We start from the raw sequence: 15,904 nt of genomic DNA on the forward strand, positions 1-15,904 counted from the left end.
ATTTAAACCCTTAATGAAAAGTGTAATGAAAACAGCAAAACAAAAAATACTGTCTCTGATATCCAGTAGCTTTCTCCTATTCACAATGACTTCATTAGACCTACTTTCCTTTGGAACAAAGCTTCTAAGCACAGAGAACAGCCACAACAAGAATATTGGAAATGTAAGTGCCATGATGTTCCTCTACTCAACAATAGCTTCGCAGTTTGTGTTCGGTCTGTTTAGTAAACTGGGTGGAATCGCAGCAGGAGCCATATTTGAGGCACAAAAGGACACTCGAAGAATTCACAAGGTATGTTTCAAGATGTCATCCACCTTTGGAGAAGAAATTTCCACCACCTATGCATGCATCTTTCTTAGCACCATTCTGTTTGCTTTCTTCTCCTATGTTCTCAAGACACTCAAGATTGGAAGCAATCTTAAATACATCCCTATACCGGCTCTGTACGGGGTTATGGTATCCATAGGGGCAATGTCCATCGAATGTGGATTTGAGGAAGTGTATTCGATTACATGGAAGTATGTTCATGTCTGCCTCGCCGTGACCATTGTCCTTGCACTTCTTGCAGTGGTCTTGGATATTTTGTTCCCTGAATATTTCCTGATGATTCCCATGTTCTCCTTTAGCATCTTTGCAGTGTTTTATCTAGTCTTTTTAGCTGCAGGAAAGGATATCGAATGGATGAAATCTGTGGGTCTTATTCCAAAAGCCGGAGGAATTGATCTCAACCCCCTTGAAACTCTGAAGCATCTCAAGATAGAAAATATAAAAATAGAGGCAGTTAAGGCCAACTTGATGAACATCCTTGGATTATCTTTATTCAATTTAGTTCACATAGCTGTGAATGTACCGAGTTTTGCAGAGACTTTTGGTATAAATGCAGACTTGAATAAGGAGCTAGGAGTCCAGTCGATCGGGAACATTGTATCTGCATTCTTTGGATATCCAACCTATTTTATATGCTCTACATCCATCTACTTCAACAAATCAGGAGGAAGATCCAGAATCCACTCTTTTGTGGGCGCAATTGCCATGTCCTCCCTTCTGGTTATCGGAGGACCCATAAGAGAAAGAATTCCTACTATTCTCTCAGGAACGATCCCTATGTTCATAGGATTTGGCTTCCTGTATTCATATCTATGGACTCCTATACTCAAACTGTCCTGGGTGGATCTACTGACGCTAGTAATGTCCAGCGTTGTGTCATGGTTCTTAACACCAATATTCGGACTCGTGTTTGGAATGCTTTTTAACTCCTTCTTTGTCCTGTGGTCTCATCTATTCACAACAAAGGTCTTCCATTCGAAGCTGGGAGAGACCATAAGGATATCAAGAGAAACAACAGAAGAAATGTACAGAGTAGTGGACCTTGGCCCTCTAACTTCTTTTGGAAATCTAAGTGAATCTGTCAAGGCAATGAAAGTCCTTTGCAAGGAAAATGTCCTTTTCGACCTCAGGTCTTGTATGTATTTCGGAGCCAATGCAAATATGGCTCTTGAAGAGGTTGCTGGAGCAATAGAAGAAAATGGAAACCAAGTATTGATGATCGGTAGTCCACAGAATCTTTATACCCATCTGTTCTCTAAATACATGGCCGATTTGCCTGAATCGGAACTTAGCAGGTAAATTAGCAATACTAAATATTTCTTGAATATGCGGAAATCCCTCTTTCTTAAACTTGCATAAATTTCTTATGCTGATACTCCTACCAATGAAAAGTTATCAATTAGCTTTCTCATTGCTGTCTTTTCCATATTAGGAAGATCCACAAATATAAATAATGATTTATAACAACCCTGTATCAAAAATGATGATGAAAGAGGGAAAAAATATCACAAATCTTCTTTTAGGCTTTGATTGCATTTTTGCATTCTTATCAATTATTGGATGTACACTTGGAATACTTGGGTTATTTGTGGATAGGTTAAAAACAATATCTCAACATGGATTAATAGGAATTTTTGCTTTGGCATCCCTGGGACTTCTGTGGAGCTTTGCCAATTCTTTGCACAAGAAGATCGAAAGCCCTTTCTTTGAAAAGAAAGGAGGATTCCTCAATCCGGCCATTTTATTGTCTCTTATCGAGATGGTTGTGATGCTGCTTTGTATCAAGGCTGTGCTCTTCTATCCCTCCAGCTGTTCTTTAACGTGTGAGGACAGTAAAGTTTGCAAATTTGGGTTTCTTGGAGCAATCTTTATGCCTTATGTCTTCAATGAGTGCATAAGGCAACTGCTAGGCTCTGGCAAAAGCCGAAAGCAAGATACAGTGATCTTGGGGATTCTAATTCTGGGATGCTTGGTAATGGCAGGACTAATTGGCCTTGACATTAAGATGAAGAAAAACTACACTTCGATAGGAATCTTTAGTATTGGCGTGCTGTCATTACTTGTTCGCCTTGCTTTCATTGGAGAAAATGAAAACACTGAATCTTCCGATGACTCTGAAGATGAGGGGCTCAAAGAAGATCCCAAATACATCGGAATGGTTACTACACTTATGCTGGTAACACTGATATTTGCCAGGTCTCATCGTATTCTATTTAGCAAGGATGGAACCACCCTATTTGATTCCCTCAAATCTCTTAATCTCCTAGGATTGAAGGCCGGAAGCCAGGCCAGTTGAACTTGATGGGAGGAGGAGAGACATTAATGGTAAAAATGAGGATGGAAGAAAGGGGTCCTTATAATTAAAAATTTAATTGAATGTCTCTTCTTTTCTCCCGAATTCACAAGTTTTGCTGGAGTTCCATTTCACCTTTCTCTGGCTTACTGAGAATTTCTATATCCATAACAAAATCTCCCCTGGCCATCACCAGCCCCAAGACTCTACGTCTAGGCTCTTTGCTACCTCTTGCATTCCGGAATTCCTCGCTGTCATCAAGAACTACATTTACATCCTCGTCAACAGATAGCATGGTTCCCTCCATCCATCTCCCATCCTTCATTTTAACCTTTACTCTATAGTTCACGTACTTTCCCAAACTCAGACCCATGGGCAAGAGCCTTGGCGGAGAGAAAATAGGAAGAAATCACATTTTATTCAAAGGTGTAGCTCCAAGGATTTTTAGTCCGTTATGAAGAACGATCCTTGCAGAAGACAGAACAAGGAGTCGAGCTCTGGCAAGTTCCTTCTCCACACCTAGAACCTTTAGGCTATTGATTGCGACATTGACGCAGCTAGCAAGATCTTGAAGATATGTGACGATTCTCGAAGGCTCGTAGTCGTCCAGACACTTTTCAACAGCATGCTCAAACCACAGGAGCTTGTAGACAAGATTGAAAACCTCTGGAACATGAATAAGGCTAAAGTCGATCGTGTTGATATCGCTGTAGTCAACATCGCTGTTCCTGGATTCGATGCTCTTCAGTCTGCAATGAGCATACTGCAAGTACGGCCCTGTTCCAGAGGTGTTTCTTGCCCTCTTTTCAATGTCAAACTCATATCCCTTAACTCTTCTAGCAGTAAAATCCATTACTAGAAGTGTTGATATGGCAAGGACTTCGGCAGTCTGGTCAATCTCGTCCATTGTAAACGAGTTCTTGGTACTATCCGACATCATGACCTTCTTCATGACACTTGTAGATTCTTGGATTATGTCCTCGAGGAATTGGGCCTTTCCGGCTCTTGTAGACATCCCAGCAACCAATCCGTAGCTTACATGCAAGAATTTGCTTTCGTCGTGCCCAAGAATCCCAAGAATCTTGAAGAGATCTTCAAAGTGTTTGTTCTGCTCGGTCGACACAACGTAGATGATCTTTTCAGGAGAATATTTCTCAAGTCTTTCAATTGCGGCAGCAATATCTCTTGTTATGTAGAGTGTCGTTCCATCGTTCTTCATCACAAGTACCTTTCTGTTTTTTCCAAGATCAAATACCTTGGACCCGTCCTCATCTGTCTTGACTTCCTTATACGCCTCAACTATCTCTTTCCCCTTTTTGTTGTACAGGCTTTCTCCGGAATAGACATCGAATCTCACATTCAATCTTTCATAGAGACTCTTGTATTTTTCAACACTCAGCTCCCGGAATCTTTTCCAGAGATTCATGCACCATTCGTCGTTTTCCTCCTCCATCTTCCTGAAGATCTCTCTGGCCTCCAGATCAACTTCTGGGTTTTCCTTTGCATCGGCGCTTATCTTCACATAGACATTGAACAGATGCTTGAGAGGGTCTTTCTCCAGCTCCTCTTCACTTCCATACTTACTGTATCCAAGGAGTACAAAGCCAAATTGTTTTCCCCAATCTCCAAAGTAGTTCATACTGACTGTCTCGTATCCAGATGCCTTCAGTAAGTTTACGATAAACTGGCCTAATATTGTTGTTCTCAGATGTCCTATGTGGAAAATCTTTGCAATGTTGGGGCTACTGTATTCCACCACCATTCGTTTGCCTTTTCCAATGCTATTGTTTCCAAATGTCTCCTTGTTACTTTGGATATAACCAAGAACATCCTTGAGTATTGCCTTCTTGTTAATGTCAAAGCACACCGAAGGTCCTCTTATGGCCAGGTTTTGAATCAGCTCGATGCTTGCCTTTTCAAGCGCTTCATGAAGCTCCTTAGCATCTTCCTGTGGAGAGGACGATATTTTAATGAGGAAAAGAGTAACATTTGGCTTCTTTGGCTGGCAGGACTTTTCCATACATCTCTCGATTTCCTCTGGACTGAACTTTGAGACATTGGATACTTGTTCCACAACTTTTTTAAAAAGCTCGTTAAACATTTTGAAGGGTATATTCCTTCTGCTGGTTTTGCAGGGATGAAAAGGCTCTCAAAGCAAAGGAAAGAAAAAAGCATTAGAAAAAAAAGCCGAATCTACATCCGGCAACCTCTCAAGTTATACATGTCGTCCTTACGCAGGGGCCATGCTAATCTTCTCTGTGTTGTTCCAAATCAATGGCGGTAGAAAACTACAACCCTTCCCTGCGAGATTTTTTTTATCCATTCAGTTTCCTCCCGTATTAATTAAGCGGCCATGTGTTTGGTGGATTTTTGTTCGGAGGCCGAAAGCAAAAAAAGAATTGGTATGGAAAATAGGAGACGTGGCAAATTTCATTGGTAACTAGGTCATTAAAAGTTTCGGCCTGTCACATCACAAAGGGAGAAAGATGAAACAGGAAGCAGGCGATTTTAGATTATGGGTTGAGAATGTTGTTTCAAGAACAGTATCCAAAGCAGGTATAAACGAGGTGTCTCTTCCAGACTCTGAATCAAAGATCTATGTGTTCCGATGGACGGAAGGGTTTTATTCAATGTATCGGACCTTGCAGATATATTCAGGTGTTTTGGAACTTTTGTGAGTTCTTCTCAGATACATGAGTATATGGAGTCTGCCGGATATATAGAAAGGTTGGAGCAGCTCAAAGATTTCTTTGGAAAAGACTGTCTGGAGGTGGTATGCAGCAGTGTATTGAACAGCAAGCTTCTTGAACGTATAGAGTCTTCTGCAGATGGCGGAAAAGGATCCGGGCATCTGGATGATACAAGGATAGAATTCACCGGGTCCAAGTTCTCTTTTGGAGAATACAAGTTTGAGAGCCAGAAAGAAGATCAAGATCTTGACAGATTCCGTAATGTAAACGAACTATACCCTTTTAATTGTCAATGGACCGATAACATCATGGATGGAATACTTAAGAACATATATACAAGCGACGGAAAGAAGGCTGAAGACGGCTGCATGAAGAAAGGGTCCGACGTTGTAAGAGCAGGGAGTAGAGGAAGACATATGAAAGTCTCGGGAAGCCTAAAGGATCGCCCGTTTGTGTGTACATACAACGATTGTAAGAGAGCCTTCAAGAGATATGAGCATTTGAAGCGCCATAACCTGATGCATACTGGAGAAAGACCTCATAAATGCAGATTCCCCGGGTGCTCCAAAGCCTTTTCCAGATCAGACAACCTGTCCCAGCACTATAAAGTTCATACCACAACAAGTGAGATACATGCCAAGAGCTATGAATCCTATAGATACTTGAATAAAGAGTTTAACTAGAGAAGATTATTTTTCCAGCTTGTCTTTAGAACCAAAAGCTGAAGTCGATGAGTTGACATGGTTCGCCTGCATTCGGAGCCTATTTATTTCATCTTTCATGGCTGATTCCTTCTTTAACTTCATGGATGTATCTTCTGCTTCTTCTTGGATGCCGGGCTCCTCCTCTACTTTTACACAACCATCTTCGGTGATATACACCCCATTCTTTGGATCGGTTTTAATGCTTAATATCTTACTGCATCCAGTGCATTTTATGTGGAAGCGATGGCTTTCTACCCCCAAGTAGTCCTTTCCCAATGCTATTTCCCTTGTGGCATTGTGTCTTTTATTTTTGTATATGTAGGCACCACACGATAGACACTTGATCGTGAATGGCGTTGCCAATCTTGTGGGCAGTCCTTTTGGCTTGGAGCTTTTCTTCTTGTTTAGAGCACTCTTCATTAAGGCTATCCAGAGGCGAGATTTATCTTTCCACTCTCTTTCAGAGAAGGAAGCAATGGCAATAAGGGCCAGGGTTCGTAGCTCAGAGGTAGAGCAATTGATTGCAGATCAATCGGTCACAGGTTCGATTCCTGTCGGGCCCTTTCCTTTTCTCAAAACTCTTTTTTTGCTCTTATCCATATGGATGCAGTAGAGATTCTTCAAAGATTGAAGGAAGTTGCCGAACATTCCAAAGAGCTGGACTTCAAGCTCCAGGAAACACACAAGTCTCTGGAGTCCTGCGCAGATGCCACCATCGAAATGGAGGCAATATCCGCCAAGATTTCAAAAGTCTTTGCTCTGTACAGAGACCTTGTCGATTTGTTGAATAAATACAGCACTTCTTAAACAGCCTTACTTAATGTCTTTTATTAAAAGCAGGCATATTCTTCTAAAAATCGACGGATGTCCTGTGTAGCAGACACCATTGTACCAAACTCCTTCGGAGTTTGAAATAAAGTTGATGGTTCCTGCAGGAAAGTACAGCGATCCAATAAGATACGACAGAAATATAAAGTAGAAGGGCGATTTTTCCTCGTTGTCAATGGTCTCCACAAGGCGAATTATATATTTACTGCTCACTATCGTCTTAATCTTTGTTCCGTTGACTATCATTACAACCCGATCCCGCATGGGATTTATAAGCCTCAGTGTGAAGTAGAATCCCTCAAAGTCTTCTCTCTTTATTTTTAATTCCTCTCTCATTTCCTTGGAGGCATTGAGATACGTCCTTGTTTGGAACTCATCGTTTGGAGTCTCGATCTTGCTATTAATTTCCTTGGGCGACGGAAACATCATCATGCACATAATAATCACCATCATAATCCCTGCAATGGCCAGCAGCTTAGGAGTTAGCGAATTACTCCCAAATCTTAAGCTTTTTATTATCTTCATTATACGTTTTTTAAATCAGGGTACTTCTTAGGGCTTTGTTACGTCCTGTGCATAAAGGAGATATTCAGTCTCCATGGTTCCCGATCCAAGGAGAGGGAAAACCAGTAATATCCTTCCATTATTCATACAAGCCTTGGACCATTTTGGATAGTGGCCCGTCCCCTGGCTCTCTTCCTTCAAATATATCTCTAACACATCTCAAGCCCATCTCGCTCTTCCATTCCTCTCCCTCAAACACCTCCTTCAATTTCTTTACCATCCCAACAAGTTCAAAGTACTCAGAGCTCTCTAGCCTATGCTTCAACACTATCTCTTCAAGAACAAACCCATCTATCTTCTCTTTTACACTGTGCTTTATGGCATTGTACGACAAGCACTCTTTATAATCTTCAAGACACCTTTCAACATCAACCACTAGATTCCGGAATACCATCCCTGGATCATGAAAAAACTTCCTGATTGGCCGGAGCCTTTCAGCTGTGTCATTCATTGCCAACGACATAATCAGCTTGAGATTCTCACTATTGAAATCAGAAATCCTCTCTAGAGATCCCGTTACAGCCTCGTGAAGCATATCTTGAGGATTTCCTCCTTCCTCCTTCACAACCATAGTCTTATTCTCTATGCTTAATCTGCTGTCAAAGACCACCTCACTCTCTTGCTCTAGCAAAAATGTCTTCAACCTTTCAAACTCACTGTACACCCAGCAAAGAACTCTTACCTCTTGCCTGTTTATGTACCTTAGGCTTTCCAAAAACACTCTGTTGTAGTCAACAATAATCTTAATGGCATCTTCCATCCCAAACACTGGATCCAACGTCCGGAACCTGTAGATATACAGAAGACACTCTCTTGAAAGCTCTTTGTATCCTCCAAACCATTTTACATGTCTTGCCTCGTGTATCTTCACCAGTCTTTCCCGAACATATTTCTTCTGTTCTTGGCAGAGAACACTTCCTAGAGAGGGAAATTCAAGAACAATGTTGTAGCTGTGATAAACCTCGTATCTAAACTTCATAACCTGGGTTCCAAGATGCAGTGCTAGATTTCTCTTCTGTTTACTACTACTTCCAGATATCTCTTCTATCTTCTCTTTTATTAGGTTTCCGGTCCTAACCACTAAGTCTCTAAATTCCCCATTGCCTTCGCCGTCTCTTTTGTTCTTCTTGCTTAGCTCTAGATATATGTCAAGAATCCCCCTGCTTTCACGAAGCTTCAAAAGAATGAAGTCTAGAAACCATTCAGGTTTATCCAGTCTGTTTGTATCCCTGTTGCTCATAAAGTGGTACTCAAAGCCCTTCGATATCCTTTCGTAAAGAAAGTCTATCATTGTATCTTCACAAAAATATTCCTCATATTTTCTCAGAAACTTCATATTGAACACAAACTCATGCATCTTCTGTTTGTCCTGCAACTTCTTTTCCATCTGTGACAAAATATATTCCCTTAACTTCCCCTTCTCTTCTGCATAGAACCTCTCCAGACGTCTCCCAAGGTTTCTAAATACATTCCTCTTAATCAATCCCTTAATCTTTGTAAACTCCTCAAAAGCTGCGAATGATGTCGAAGGATGAATTCTAGAGGCCTCTTCAAATATTTCTCTGTACAGAGACTCAAATTCCCCCTTTATACTTCTCAGGACATCCTTCCTGTATTTGGAAACCTTATCTTTCAGCTCCATAAATCCTTCCTTTTTCTCAAGAAGAGCTGAAACCATTCCATTTATTTCCTTTTCCAATGCTTCTATCGCCGATCTTTCTTTCTGTGCTTGCTCGAGAAGTTGATTCCTGTACTCGATCCTGTCGTTTTCCTTTTGTTTAAATTGTTCCAGTCGGTATTCCAGATGATCCTTTTTTTTTAAAAGAACATCCATCGATGGGCCTGCTTGAAGAATTTACAAAACCCATGTCCATCACCAATATCCCAAGGTATCTTCATTCCAATCTCTCTATCAAGATCGAATCGGATATCTCATCCCTGCACGGGATTTGTGTTTGAAAAAATTTACCCCTATGAAGTCAGAGACCTCCAGGCCAACGATGTTCTCAAAGGTAAACATGACAAACCCTATAACAAAGGAATACAGAATCCATGGAAGTGCAATGCCTACTGAGGACTGCCCAAGACCCCAGGTATTTGTGGCAACCATCTTTACGAAGAACCATGTGTTTGCCAAGGCAAAGTTCTTCAAGATTCTTGAGAAGAAGTACAAGATCAAAGCATCCAGAGGGTTGATTATCAACTGCGAACAGATTCCCGAGCCTTCGTTCAAGGAGGTCCAGAACTACGGGGTACGATTTGTCTACCGCAGCAGAAGTGGAATCCACAACGGATATAAGGAATGCAGAGCAATAAGCAGGTGTGGGGCTGTCGACTATGTGTTAAGGGAGCTGGCGGGCAGACACAAGCTAAAGAGATCTGCAGTGGACATAATAGGTGTGGAAGTTGTTCCTGTGGAACAGCTGAAGAGGGCAAAAACCATGGAGTTTGCCGATGAGAATGTCGAGTTTCCTGTCTTTACCAAGATTCTCAACACCAAGAGTTTACTGATTCCTGCAGAATACAATCCCTCTGAATAATCCCAGGTGATCACTATTAAAGCTTATTTTATTCTTTTAGACTTCCTGTTCCAGCTTGGAGATTTGTTCTAATGTATGAGGGCCTTACCCTAAGTCATGACTACAGCCGAGGCTTGTAACCTTGAGAGAATGCAACTTATATTCAACGAGATCCAGCAGTGCGATACAAAGAGATATTCGGAAACATTGAAGGAGATGGTGGAGATGTTAACTACACAGGAGCTTTTTGAGGAATTCTGCAAGGTCATAAACATTATCCTTGTATGCAAAAGGACGAGCATCCCGTCTAGAATATCCAATTTCCTCCGAAGAACATTTGAAGATGTATCGGATGTTCCAAAGGGTGCCGAGTTTGTTCTCCAGGTGTTCTGCTACCTTTCCAAGCTTGCAGAGTCGAAGATCGCAAAGGTGAGAAAAAACTCCCTCTCTCTTCTCAGATTGTTAACAGAGACAGTGGGACCAGAGGCTATTGGAAATGGGTTTCTGGAAAGGATTTCAGAGAGGTTGTTTGATAAAGAAAAAGGAGTAAGGAAAGAAGCACTAAAAGTTCTTTCCAGTTACCAGGGAATGGAATTGAATCCAAAGGTGAGGATTGTAAACTTGTTCAAGGACATAGTCAGGCACGATCCAAGCGACGAAGTAAGAGCTCTTGCTTTGAGCCTGATCTCTATAGATCAATCGACCTATGGATGCATAACCGAAAGATGTATGGATGCAAATGAGTCAATAAGAAAGATGTTCTACGAGAATTGCCTTCTAGAAATTGATCTGAAGGGTCTTTCTCAGGATCGAAGGATCCTTTTGATGGAAAAGGCTATACTCGAAAGGGAGTTTGATGCAAAGGGACTGCTGATTGATGCCATACTTGCAGCATACAAGCTCCCTTCTGAACTCAAGGCTATGAATGAATCCTTCTATAGCAGATCTTCTCAGAGGTATCTGGAGACTTTGCTTAGGGGGATTTTTGAAAGAGTCGGGTGTGAGAAAGAGTTTGGATATCTCCTTTCGGAGCCTTCGGAAGAAAATACCTTTCTGTCAAGGGTTGAGCTCCTATACATAGAAGAATTCTTTGGAAGAGATGACCTGCAGCTCCCAGACCTCGAGAGTTTTGTTACTGTGATGTATCAGTCGTGCCTTTCGGTTGTTGAGTCTCGAGACGCCCTGGAAAGAGAAGTAAGGGTTGAAGCAATGAAGAATCTGTTCAAGATTGCCCGATTCTACGATTTCTTTAATGAGACATCCAGAAAGTACATTCTTAGCGCTGTTTATAAGCTCCTTGGGAAGAATTCCGTAGAAGAAGTTGTGGAGGAGGCAATGCAGATAGCAAGTCTTGTCTGTGACGACGATCTGAATAGTTTCATAGGAAGTATCATAAAGAAAAATGCAAAGGCTTCTCCAAGGGTATGTCTGATGGTATGCAAGCAGGTCATGAAACACATTCATCCCTTTGGACAACTTCACGAAGCAATAATAGAAGAGATTGTCTTGCCTAACTTAGGCTTGCAAGAAACAGTCGCAGAGATACTGGAGGTGGGGTTTTATTATGTCTTAAACAAGACTCACCATGCAATCACTCAGAGTCTTATTCACAACATAGAAGCAGATAACAAGGTGCTTAAGATGTGTGTGGATCTTGCACTCTCTCCCAATGGTGAAGAACTGCTAAGCCATGTCTTAAGATACATAGAGAAGAAGTTGGAGGATGGGGAAAGTGAGGACATCATAATTCCAGGCTCTAAGATAGTATTATCCAAAACCAAAGCTCCAAAAGAGCTCCGAGAAAAGTTCATTGCGTTTGCACTTGAGAGATATTACCATACACAGGATGACCATCTCAAGCAGTATTGCAGCATACTGTTTTTCGAACTGTTTTCGGAAGACAGTTCCCTTCTTACTTCCGTGTTCTGTGGTCTCCTCGAGGCCCTGGGATCCTCGTGCAAGGTATTTATCGACCAATCTCTCTATTGGATAGGAAACAGTAGGTATCCTAACGGATCACAGCTCCTCTTCTACAATATCTGTGTTTATCTTGCAGGTGGATATGGAAAGGATCAAACCAAAAAGACCCTTCTCAAGGTTCTGGAGAGAATAGAGGTCTTAAGATGCTGGGACCCAAGAATTACCAAGAAGATCCTGTTCTGCTGTCCTCTAATGGCAAAAAAGCTGGGAGGCAGGTTCAATGTAAGCGAAGTAACAGGAAGGCTGAGAGAAATAGACGATGGTGTGCCTATTTCCCCAGAGGACTTGTGCGACGTAAGGAAGGATCTGGAGAATTGAATGCACTTTGCCTTACGATTCCTGGGATTCTCTCAAGCTTTTCTTCAGAAATTCCAAGAGCTTCTTTGACAATGTCTTCTCCTTGTTCTTGGCCAGATTGTAAAAAATGAACAGGCAGTAATATCTGTCGTTTCTTACGATGGACCGGATCAGGCAGCTAGTGTCAAAGATGTGAAAATAGTCTAGGGAGATCAAGAACATTTTTGAAAGAAGCTTCTTTGAGAGACTGAATCTTACTATGCTTCCAAGCAATTGGAAGAACTCATCCATTAATCTTCTCTTGGTTTCATTAAATCTTGATATTCCATGCAAATCCACAAGGTGGAGAATAAAATTTGATTTGGAAATCCTATTCTCATAGAACATCCCTGTGCTGTCTATGATCTTCTTAAGAAAAACAGAAACAGCCATAAGCTCTCCCTCAGCAGGGACGATGGTTAGCTCATCCCATGCAATCGCTGCAAGTACATTTACATTGTCTTCATCCACGTCTCTTGTGTCTACCCTCTCAAAAATGTTCTCTGGAATCGAACATGTGCATTCTACATTCCATGTTTTCTGTGATTCATTCAAATGTCTGCTGTGTTCTATGGCCTTGTCTAGTAGAGAATACTGTACAAATAACTCACCAAGCACCTCGTATTTCATACACCTGACCCTATAGTCTTCGTTATCTAAATATATCAGTCCGTCAAATATCCTCCTGAGGATTGATCTTCTTAGAAAGTTCTTTTCCACAACAACTTTCAAGAAATACAAATACAGACTCAAGTCCTTTGCATCTGAACACCTACTGACAAATTCAATTGACTGGAGAATAAAGTCCTCCAGCTTTGGCCTGAACTCGATTCCTATTAGGTTGATCAGAATCCTAGGGCTTGTTTTCAGCTTGTTGAATGCATATTCAAGAAGTTCGTCGTAATTCTCAGACACCACTTTTCGGACATTAAGTCTCTTCCAGACATCACTCCCAAGAACCTGCTTTGGAGAATCACATAACTCTAGATACTTTCCAATCACCTCGACATGAAGAGGGACATCAGTAGCATTTCGAAGAAACATTTCGATTTTTCTCAGGTCGTTTGTGTCGAGCACTGTTCTTGTAGTCTCTTTATTTACCACACATAGCTCCGGCACTCTACAGACAACCCCACATGTTTCCTGGATTCGGAGTATTATATCCGAAACATCCTCTCCTTTTTTGTACATCTGGATAAGCTTTTCAAATATCTCTTCATTGTTCCTGTACTTTTCTCTATCTAGGAGTTTTCTGATCAGTTCCAGAGAAAATATCTCCTCAATACCCTCGTTAATGGCATCATAGTCGCTGTCCTCCAGCGGATATCCAAGAAGAAGGAGCTCGGAGATAAAAAACACTCTTCTAGATGTCTTAAACTTCTGTGCACATATTTTATAGATCTCTTCAAACATAGGACCTCGGCGAAAGTAGAAGAATTCATGTATTCGGGCCTCTGCAACGTCATTCAGCCGAGCTGCAGATTCCAGTACATGCTTTATTGAATCGATTACCATCCTTTCTGTTCTTCTGTTGGTTTTCTGGTCCTTCAAGAGGCTGAAGTAAAAGGATAGGAGGCCCGGAACAAATCTTGTGATGAGCTCCGAGGGAATTCTGTTAAGCAGGTAGTGATGGATGGAGGGATCTTCCTTAAATACATCCATGGTCTTCCTCAAGAAATACGCCAGAATCTCAGAGGAGTCCGCCAGGACTCCCATCTTCAATATCTTCTTGATTTGTTCCTCCAAACTCCCTTCCTCCTTGATTACCTCATATATTCTGCTGCTCATTCAAAGGGATCCAGAATCAAGCTCAAGACAAGCCCCTCCATTTCTCGGCAATACCGAGATACGGCTGAAGACGCTCAGGCGATTCTAAAACATCTCCCAACCTCGGGAAATCCTCTAGTTTGACAGAATCCAAAGAGGATGGATCAATGGGGACAGAGATGATCTCTGTGGAAGGATGTACCGAAAATGGCATCTTTATCAGATGCTTACTCTTCTGTGTTACCTCTTTATCGATTCTTATGTACATCTTCTCAAATAACTCCGACTCCTTAAACGTCTCGTCTCCAAGAAAAAAAGAATATTCTCGCAAGATCTCTTCATATTCCTTAGAGTATACTTTCTTCTTAACCACTGTGTCATAGTATCTTACTATCTCCCCTCTCTCAATATCGTTGAGCTCTAGTGCTGCCTCATCAAACACCCAACAATGCATTCCACGTCTTCCCGAAAAGACAAAGCCTACGTTCTTGAAGCCAAACTCTTTTCTCAAAGAATAATCAAGAATCCTAACAGCCACCTTTATCAGCACCAGACACTTGTTGCATACGAGCTTTTCAGTACAGCACTCCCTAGGGTAGTCCGTCAGATCTACATCGAAAACTAGTTCCTTCCCAGCAACTTTTGGAACATTATGCTTTACAGGCCGATCCTTATAGATGGCTCCAACATCGATTCTCTCAGGGACAATTCCTAGTAGCTTCTTCCTAAATTCTTCAGCAGTCTTGAATGTAAGAAAGCGAATATATCCTCCAGACCCTAGCCCAAAAGAAATCTCCCGGTTCTCGTCGATCCGGAGACACTTGAAAATCAGGTCCAAGGGAAACAAAGTTCTATAATATGTCTTCATCAGCCGTTCGTCAAGCCCCATTGGCAAGGATCAAAACAATAATTTTATTTCTATGATGTACATGCTTGCTCAAACGGTTGAACGCTTTCCTTCCAAAAGAAATTAAATACTTGGACGCCGATCACAGTGAAGGAAAACGCCAAGAACCGTTGTACGTCTATCTCTCTGCACAGATACAAGTCGGTGACAATTGCCGAAAAGCCTGTGATCACGTTGAGAAGCGTGGACTTCTCCACTTTGTCCAGAAACAAAGAAATCTCGGATAGCAGATATGTTGTTACTATCTCCATAAGAAGCACAAGGTATATGCCTGGAGACGAGACTATCTTGACATAGGTAGATTTCTGCGAAAGCGCCTCTTCTGTCATATAGAACAAGGAAAACAGGGTGAGAAAGAACCCATATGTTGTCATATAGCACCAGAACTTCTTAAAGTCCACAAGAGTAGGCTTTATCTTGGCTTCAAACACTGCTAGGCTGACGGCTCCAAACAACCCTGATAAAGATCCAATGAACATGTGGAGTGGAATGGAGAGAGATTCTCCCGAAGATATCTCTATAAGAAACCCTCCTAGAACCATTAGGAGCCCAATGTATTGGGTGTATGAGTACTTTGTTCCATTCCAGATTATGGCTATGAGTGCAGTAAAAAGATATTGGAGATCAGAAGAGATCACATATGATGTCGATGATGCTTTTGAATAGTACGAAAGCACCCCCAGATAACCACCAAGAAAACTTAAACTTGCAACAATAAATGTATACTTCATCTTGAAATCAAATGATTGCATGTTTAGATATGAAATAGCCATTTTTATGAAGCTTGAGATCAACATCAGCAACCCCCCGACTTTGTAGTTCACAAGTATCACAACTTTCAGGACAGAGAGCATCACGGCTGCAACTATGCTCATTACTACAAATATCTCTAGTTTTTTCTTGCTCCACATCTGCCCCTAGGGCTTTATTATTTAGATTTAAACATATCAGTAGATTAGTTTCAAAGAGTGATGAAGTAGTGTCTATT

The 15,904-nt window shown here is 41.4% G+C and overlaps 14 protein-coding genes and 1 non-coding gene across 15 annotated transcripts; 7 read left to right on the forward strand and 8 right to left on the reverse strand.

The window, feature by feature from the left end:
* Positions 1–13: 13 nt before the first annotated feature.
* Eint_080450 (sulfate permease-like protein) lies at positions 14–1,627 on the forward strand (the record flags this gene model as incomplete). Its single annotated transcript, XM_003073295.1, has 1 exon — positions 14–1,627. The coding sequence occupies one exon, from the start codon at positions 14–16 to the stop codon at positions 1,625–1,627; it is 1,614 nt and encodes a 537-aa protein (XP_003073341.1).
* Positions 1,628–1,781: 154 nt separating this feature from the next.
* Positions 1,782–2,624, forward strand: Eint_080460 (uncharacterized protein; the record flags this gene model as incomplete). The annotated part of the gene is made up of 1 exon (XM_003073296.1): positions 1,782–2,624. One exon carries the CDS (start codon positions 1,782–1,784, stop codon positions 2,622–2,624), a length of 843 nt encoding a protein of 280 aa, XP_003073342.1.
* Positions 2,625–2,727: 103 nt separating this feature from the next.
* On the reverse strand, positions 2,728–2,994 carry Eint_080470 (U6 snRNA-associated Sm-like protein; the record flags this gene model as incomplete). Its single annotated transcript, XM_003073297.1, has 1 exon — positions 2,728–2,994. One exon carries the CDS (start codon positions 2,992–2,994, stop codon positions 2,728–2,730), a length of 267 nt encoding a protein of 88 aa, XP_003073343.1.
* A 36-nt stretch (positions 2,995–3,030) lies between these two features.
* Eint_080480 (arginyl-tRNA synthetase) lies at positions 3,031–4,722 on the reverse strand (the record flags this gene model as incomplete). Its single annotated transcript, XM_003073298.1, has 1 exon — positions 3,031–4,722. The coding sequence occupies one exon, from the start codon at positions 4,720–4,722 to the stop codon at positions 3,031–3,033; it is 1,692 nt and encodes a 563-aa protein (XP_003073344.1).
* A 507-nt stretch (positions 4,723–5,229) lies between these two features.
* On the forward strand, positions 5,230–5,994 carry Eint_080490 (putative zinc finger domain-containing protein; the record flags this gene model as incomplete). The annotated part of the gene is made up of 1 exon (XM_003073299.1): positions 5,230–5,994. The coding sequence occupies one exon, from the start codon at positions 5,230–5,232 to the stop codon at positions 5,992–5,994; it is 765 nt and encodes a 254-aa protein (XP_003073345.1).
* A 6-nt stretch (positions 5,995–6,000) lies between these two features.
* Eint_080500 (mRNA splicing protein YJU2) lies at positions 6,001–6,435 on the reverse strand (the record flags this gene model as incomplete). The annotated part of the gene is made up of 1 exon (XM_003073300.1): positions 6,001–6,435. The coding sequence occupies one exon, from the start codon at positions 6,433–6,435 to the stop codon at positions 6,001–6,003; it is 435 nt and encodes a 144-aa protein (XP_003073346.1).
* A 71-nt stretch (positions 6,436–6,506) lies between these two features.
* Eint_080510 lies at positions 6,507–6,578 on the forward strand. The gene has a single exon. It is a non-coding gene; the product is annotated as a tRNA-Cys (tRNA).
* A 37-nt stretch (positions 6,579–6,615) lies between these two features.
* Eint_080515 (uncharacterized protein) lies at positions 6,616–6,822 on the forward strand (the record flags this gene model as incomplete). The annotated part of the gene is made up of 1 exon (XM_009163620.1): positions 6,616–6,822. One exon carries the CDS (start codon positions 6,616–6,618, stop codon positions 6,820–6,822), a length of 207 nt encoding a protein of 68 aa, XP_009161884.1.
* A 6-nt stretch (positions 6,823–6,828) lies between these two features.
* On the reverse strand, positions 6,829–7,368 carry Eint_080520 (uncharacterized protein; the record flags this gene model as incomplete). Its single annotated transcript, XM_003073301.1, has 1 exon — positions 6,829–7,368. One exon carries the CDS (start codon positions 7,366–7,368, stop codon positions 6,829–6,831), a length of 540 nt encoding a protein of 179 aa, XP_003073347.1.
* Positions 7,369–7,486: 118 nt separating this feature from the next.
* Positions 7,487–9,241, reverse strand: Eint_080530 (uncharacterized protein; the record flags this gene model as incomplete). Its single annotated transcript, XM_003073302.1, has 1 exon — positions 7,487–9,241. The coding sequence occupies one exon, from the start codon at positions 9,239–9,241 to the stop codon at positions 7,487–7,489; it is 1,755 nt and encodes a 584-aa protein (XP_003073348.1).
* A 184-nt stretch (positions 9,242–9,425) lies between these two features.
* On the forward strand, positions 9,426–9,947 carry Eint_080540 (ribosomal protein L18A; the record flags this gene model as incomplete). The annotated part of the gene is made up of 1 exon (XM_003073303.1): positions 9,426–9,947. The coding sequence occupies one exon, from the start codon at positions 9,426–9,428 to the stop codon at positions 9,945–9,947; it is 522 nt and encodes a 173-aa protein (XP_003073349.1).
* Positions 9,948–10,043: 96 nt separating this feature from the next.
* On the forward strand, positions 10,044–12,224 carry Eint_080550 (chromosome condensation condensin complex subunit G; the record flags this gene model as incomplete). Its single annotated transcript, XM_003073304.1, has 1 exon — positions 10,044–12,224. The coding sequence occupies one exon, from the start codon at positions 10,044–10,046 to the stop codon at positions 12,222–12,224; it is 2,181 nt and encodes a 726-aa protein (XP_003073350.1).
* Positions 12,225–12,236: 12 nt separating this feature from the next.
* On the reverse strand, positions 12,237–14,030 carry Eint_080560 (uncharacterized protein; the record flags this gene model as incomplete). Its single annotated transcript, XM_003073305.1, has 1 exon — positions 12,237–14,030. One exon carries the CDS (start codon positions 14,028–14,030, stop codon positions 12,237–12,239), a length of 1,794 nt encoding a protein of 597 aa, XP_003073351.1.
* Positions 14,031–14,052: 22 nt separating this feature from the next.
* Eint_080570 (DNA primase small subunit) lies at positions 14,053–14,898 on the reverse strand (the record flags this gene model as incomplete). The annotated part of the gene is made up of 1 exon (XM_003073306.1): positions 14,053–14,898. One exon carries the CDS (start codon positions 14,896–14,898, stop codon positions 14,053–14,055), a length of 846 nt encoding a protein of 281 aa, XP_003073352.1.
* A 29-nt stretch (positions 14,899–14,927) lies between these two features.
* On the reverse strand, positions 14,928–15,827 carry Eint_080580 (putative nicotinic acid transporter; the record flags this gene model as incomplete). The annotated part of the gene is made up of 1 exon (XM_003073307.1): positions 14,928–15,827. The coding sequence occupies one exon, from the start codon at positions 15,825–15,827 to the stop codon at positions 14,928–14,930; it is 900 nt and encodes a 299-aa protein (XP_003073353.1).
* Positions 15,828–15,904: the final 77 nt, after the last annotated feature.

The sequence above is a fragment of the Encephalitozoon intestinalis genome, chromosome VIII (genome assembly GCF_000146465.1).
Source record: "Encephalitozoon intestinalis ATCC 50506 chromosome VIII, complete sequence".
In the NCBI taxonomy this organism is placed as follows: Eukaryota; Fungi; Microsporidia; family Unikaryonidae; genus Encephalitozoon; species Encephalitozoon intestinalis.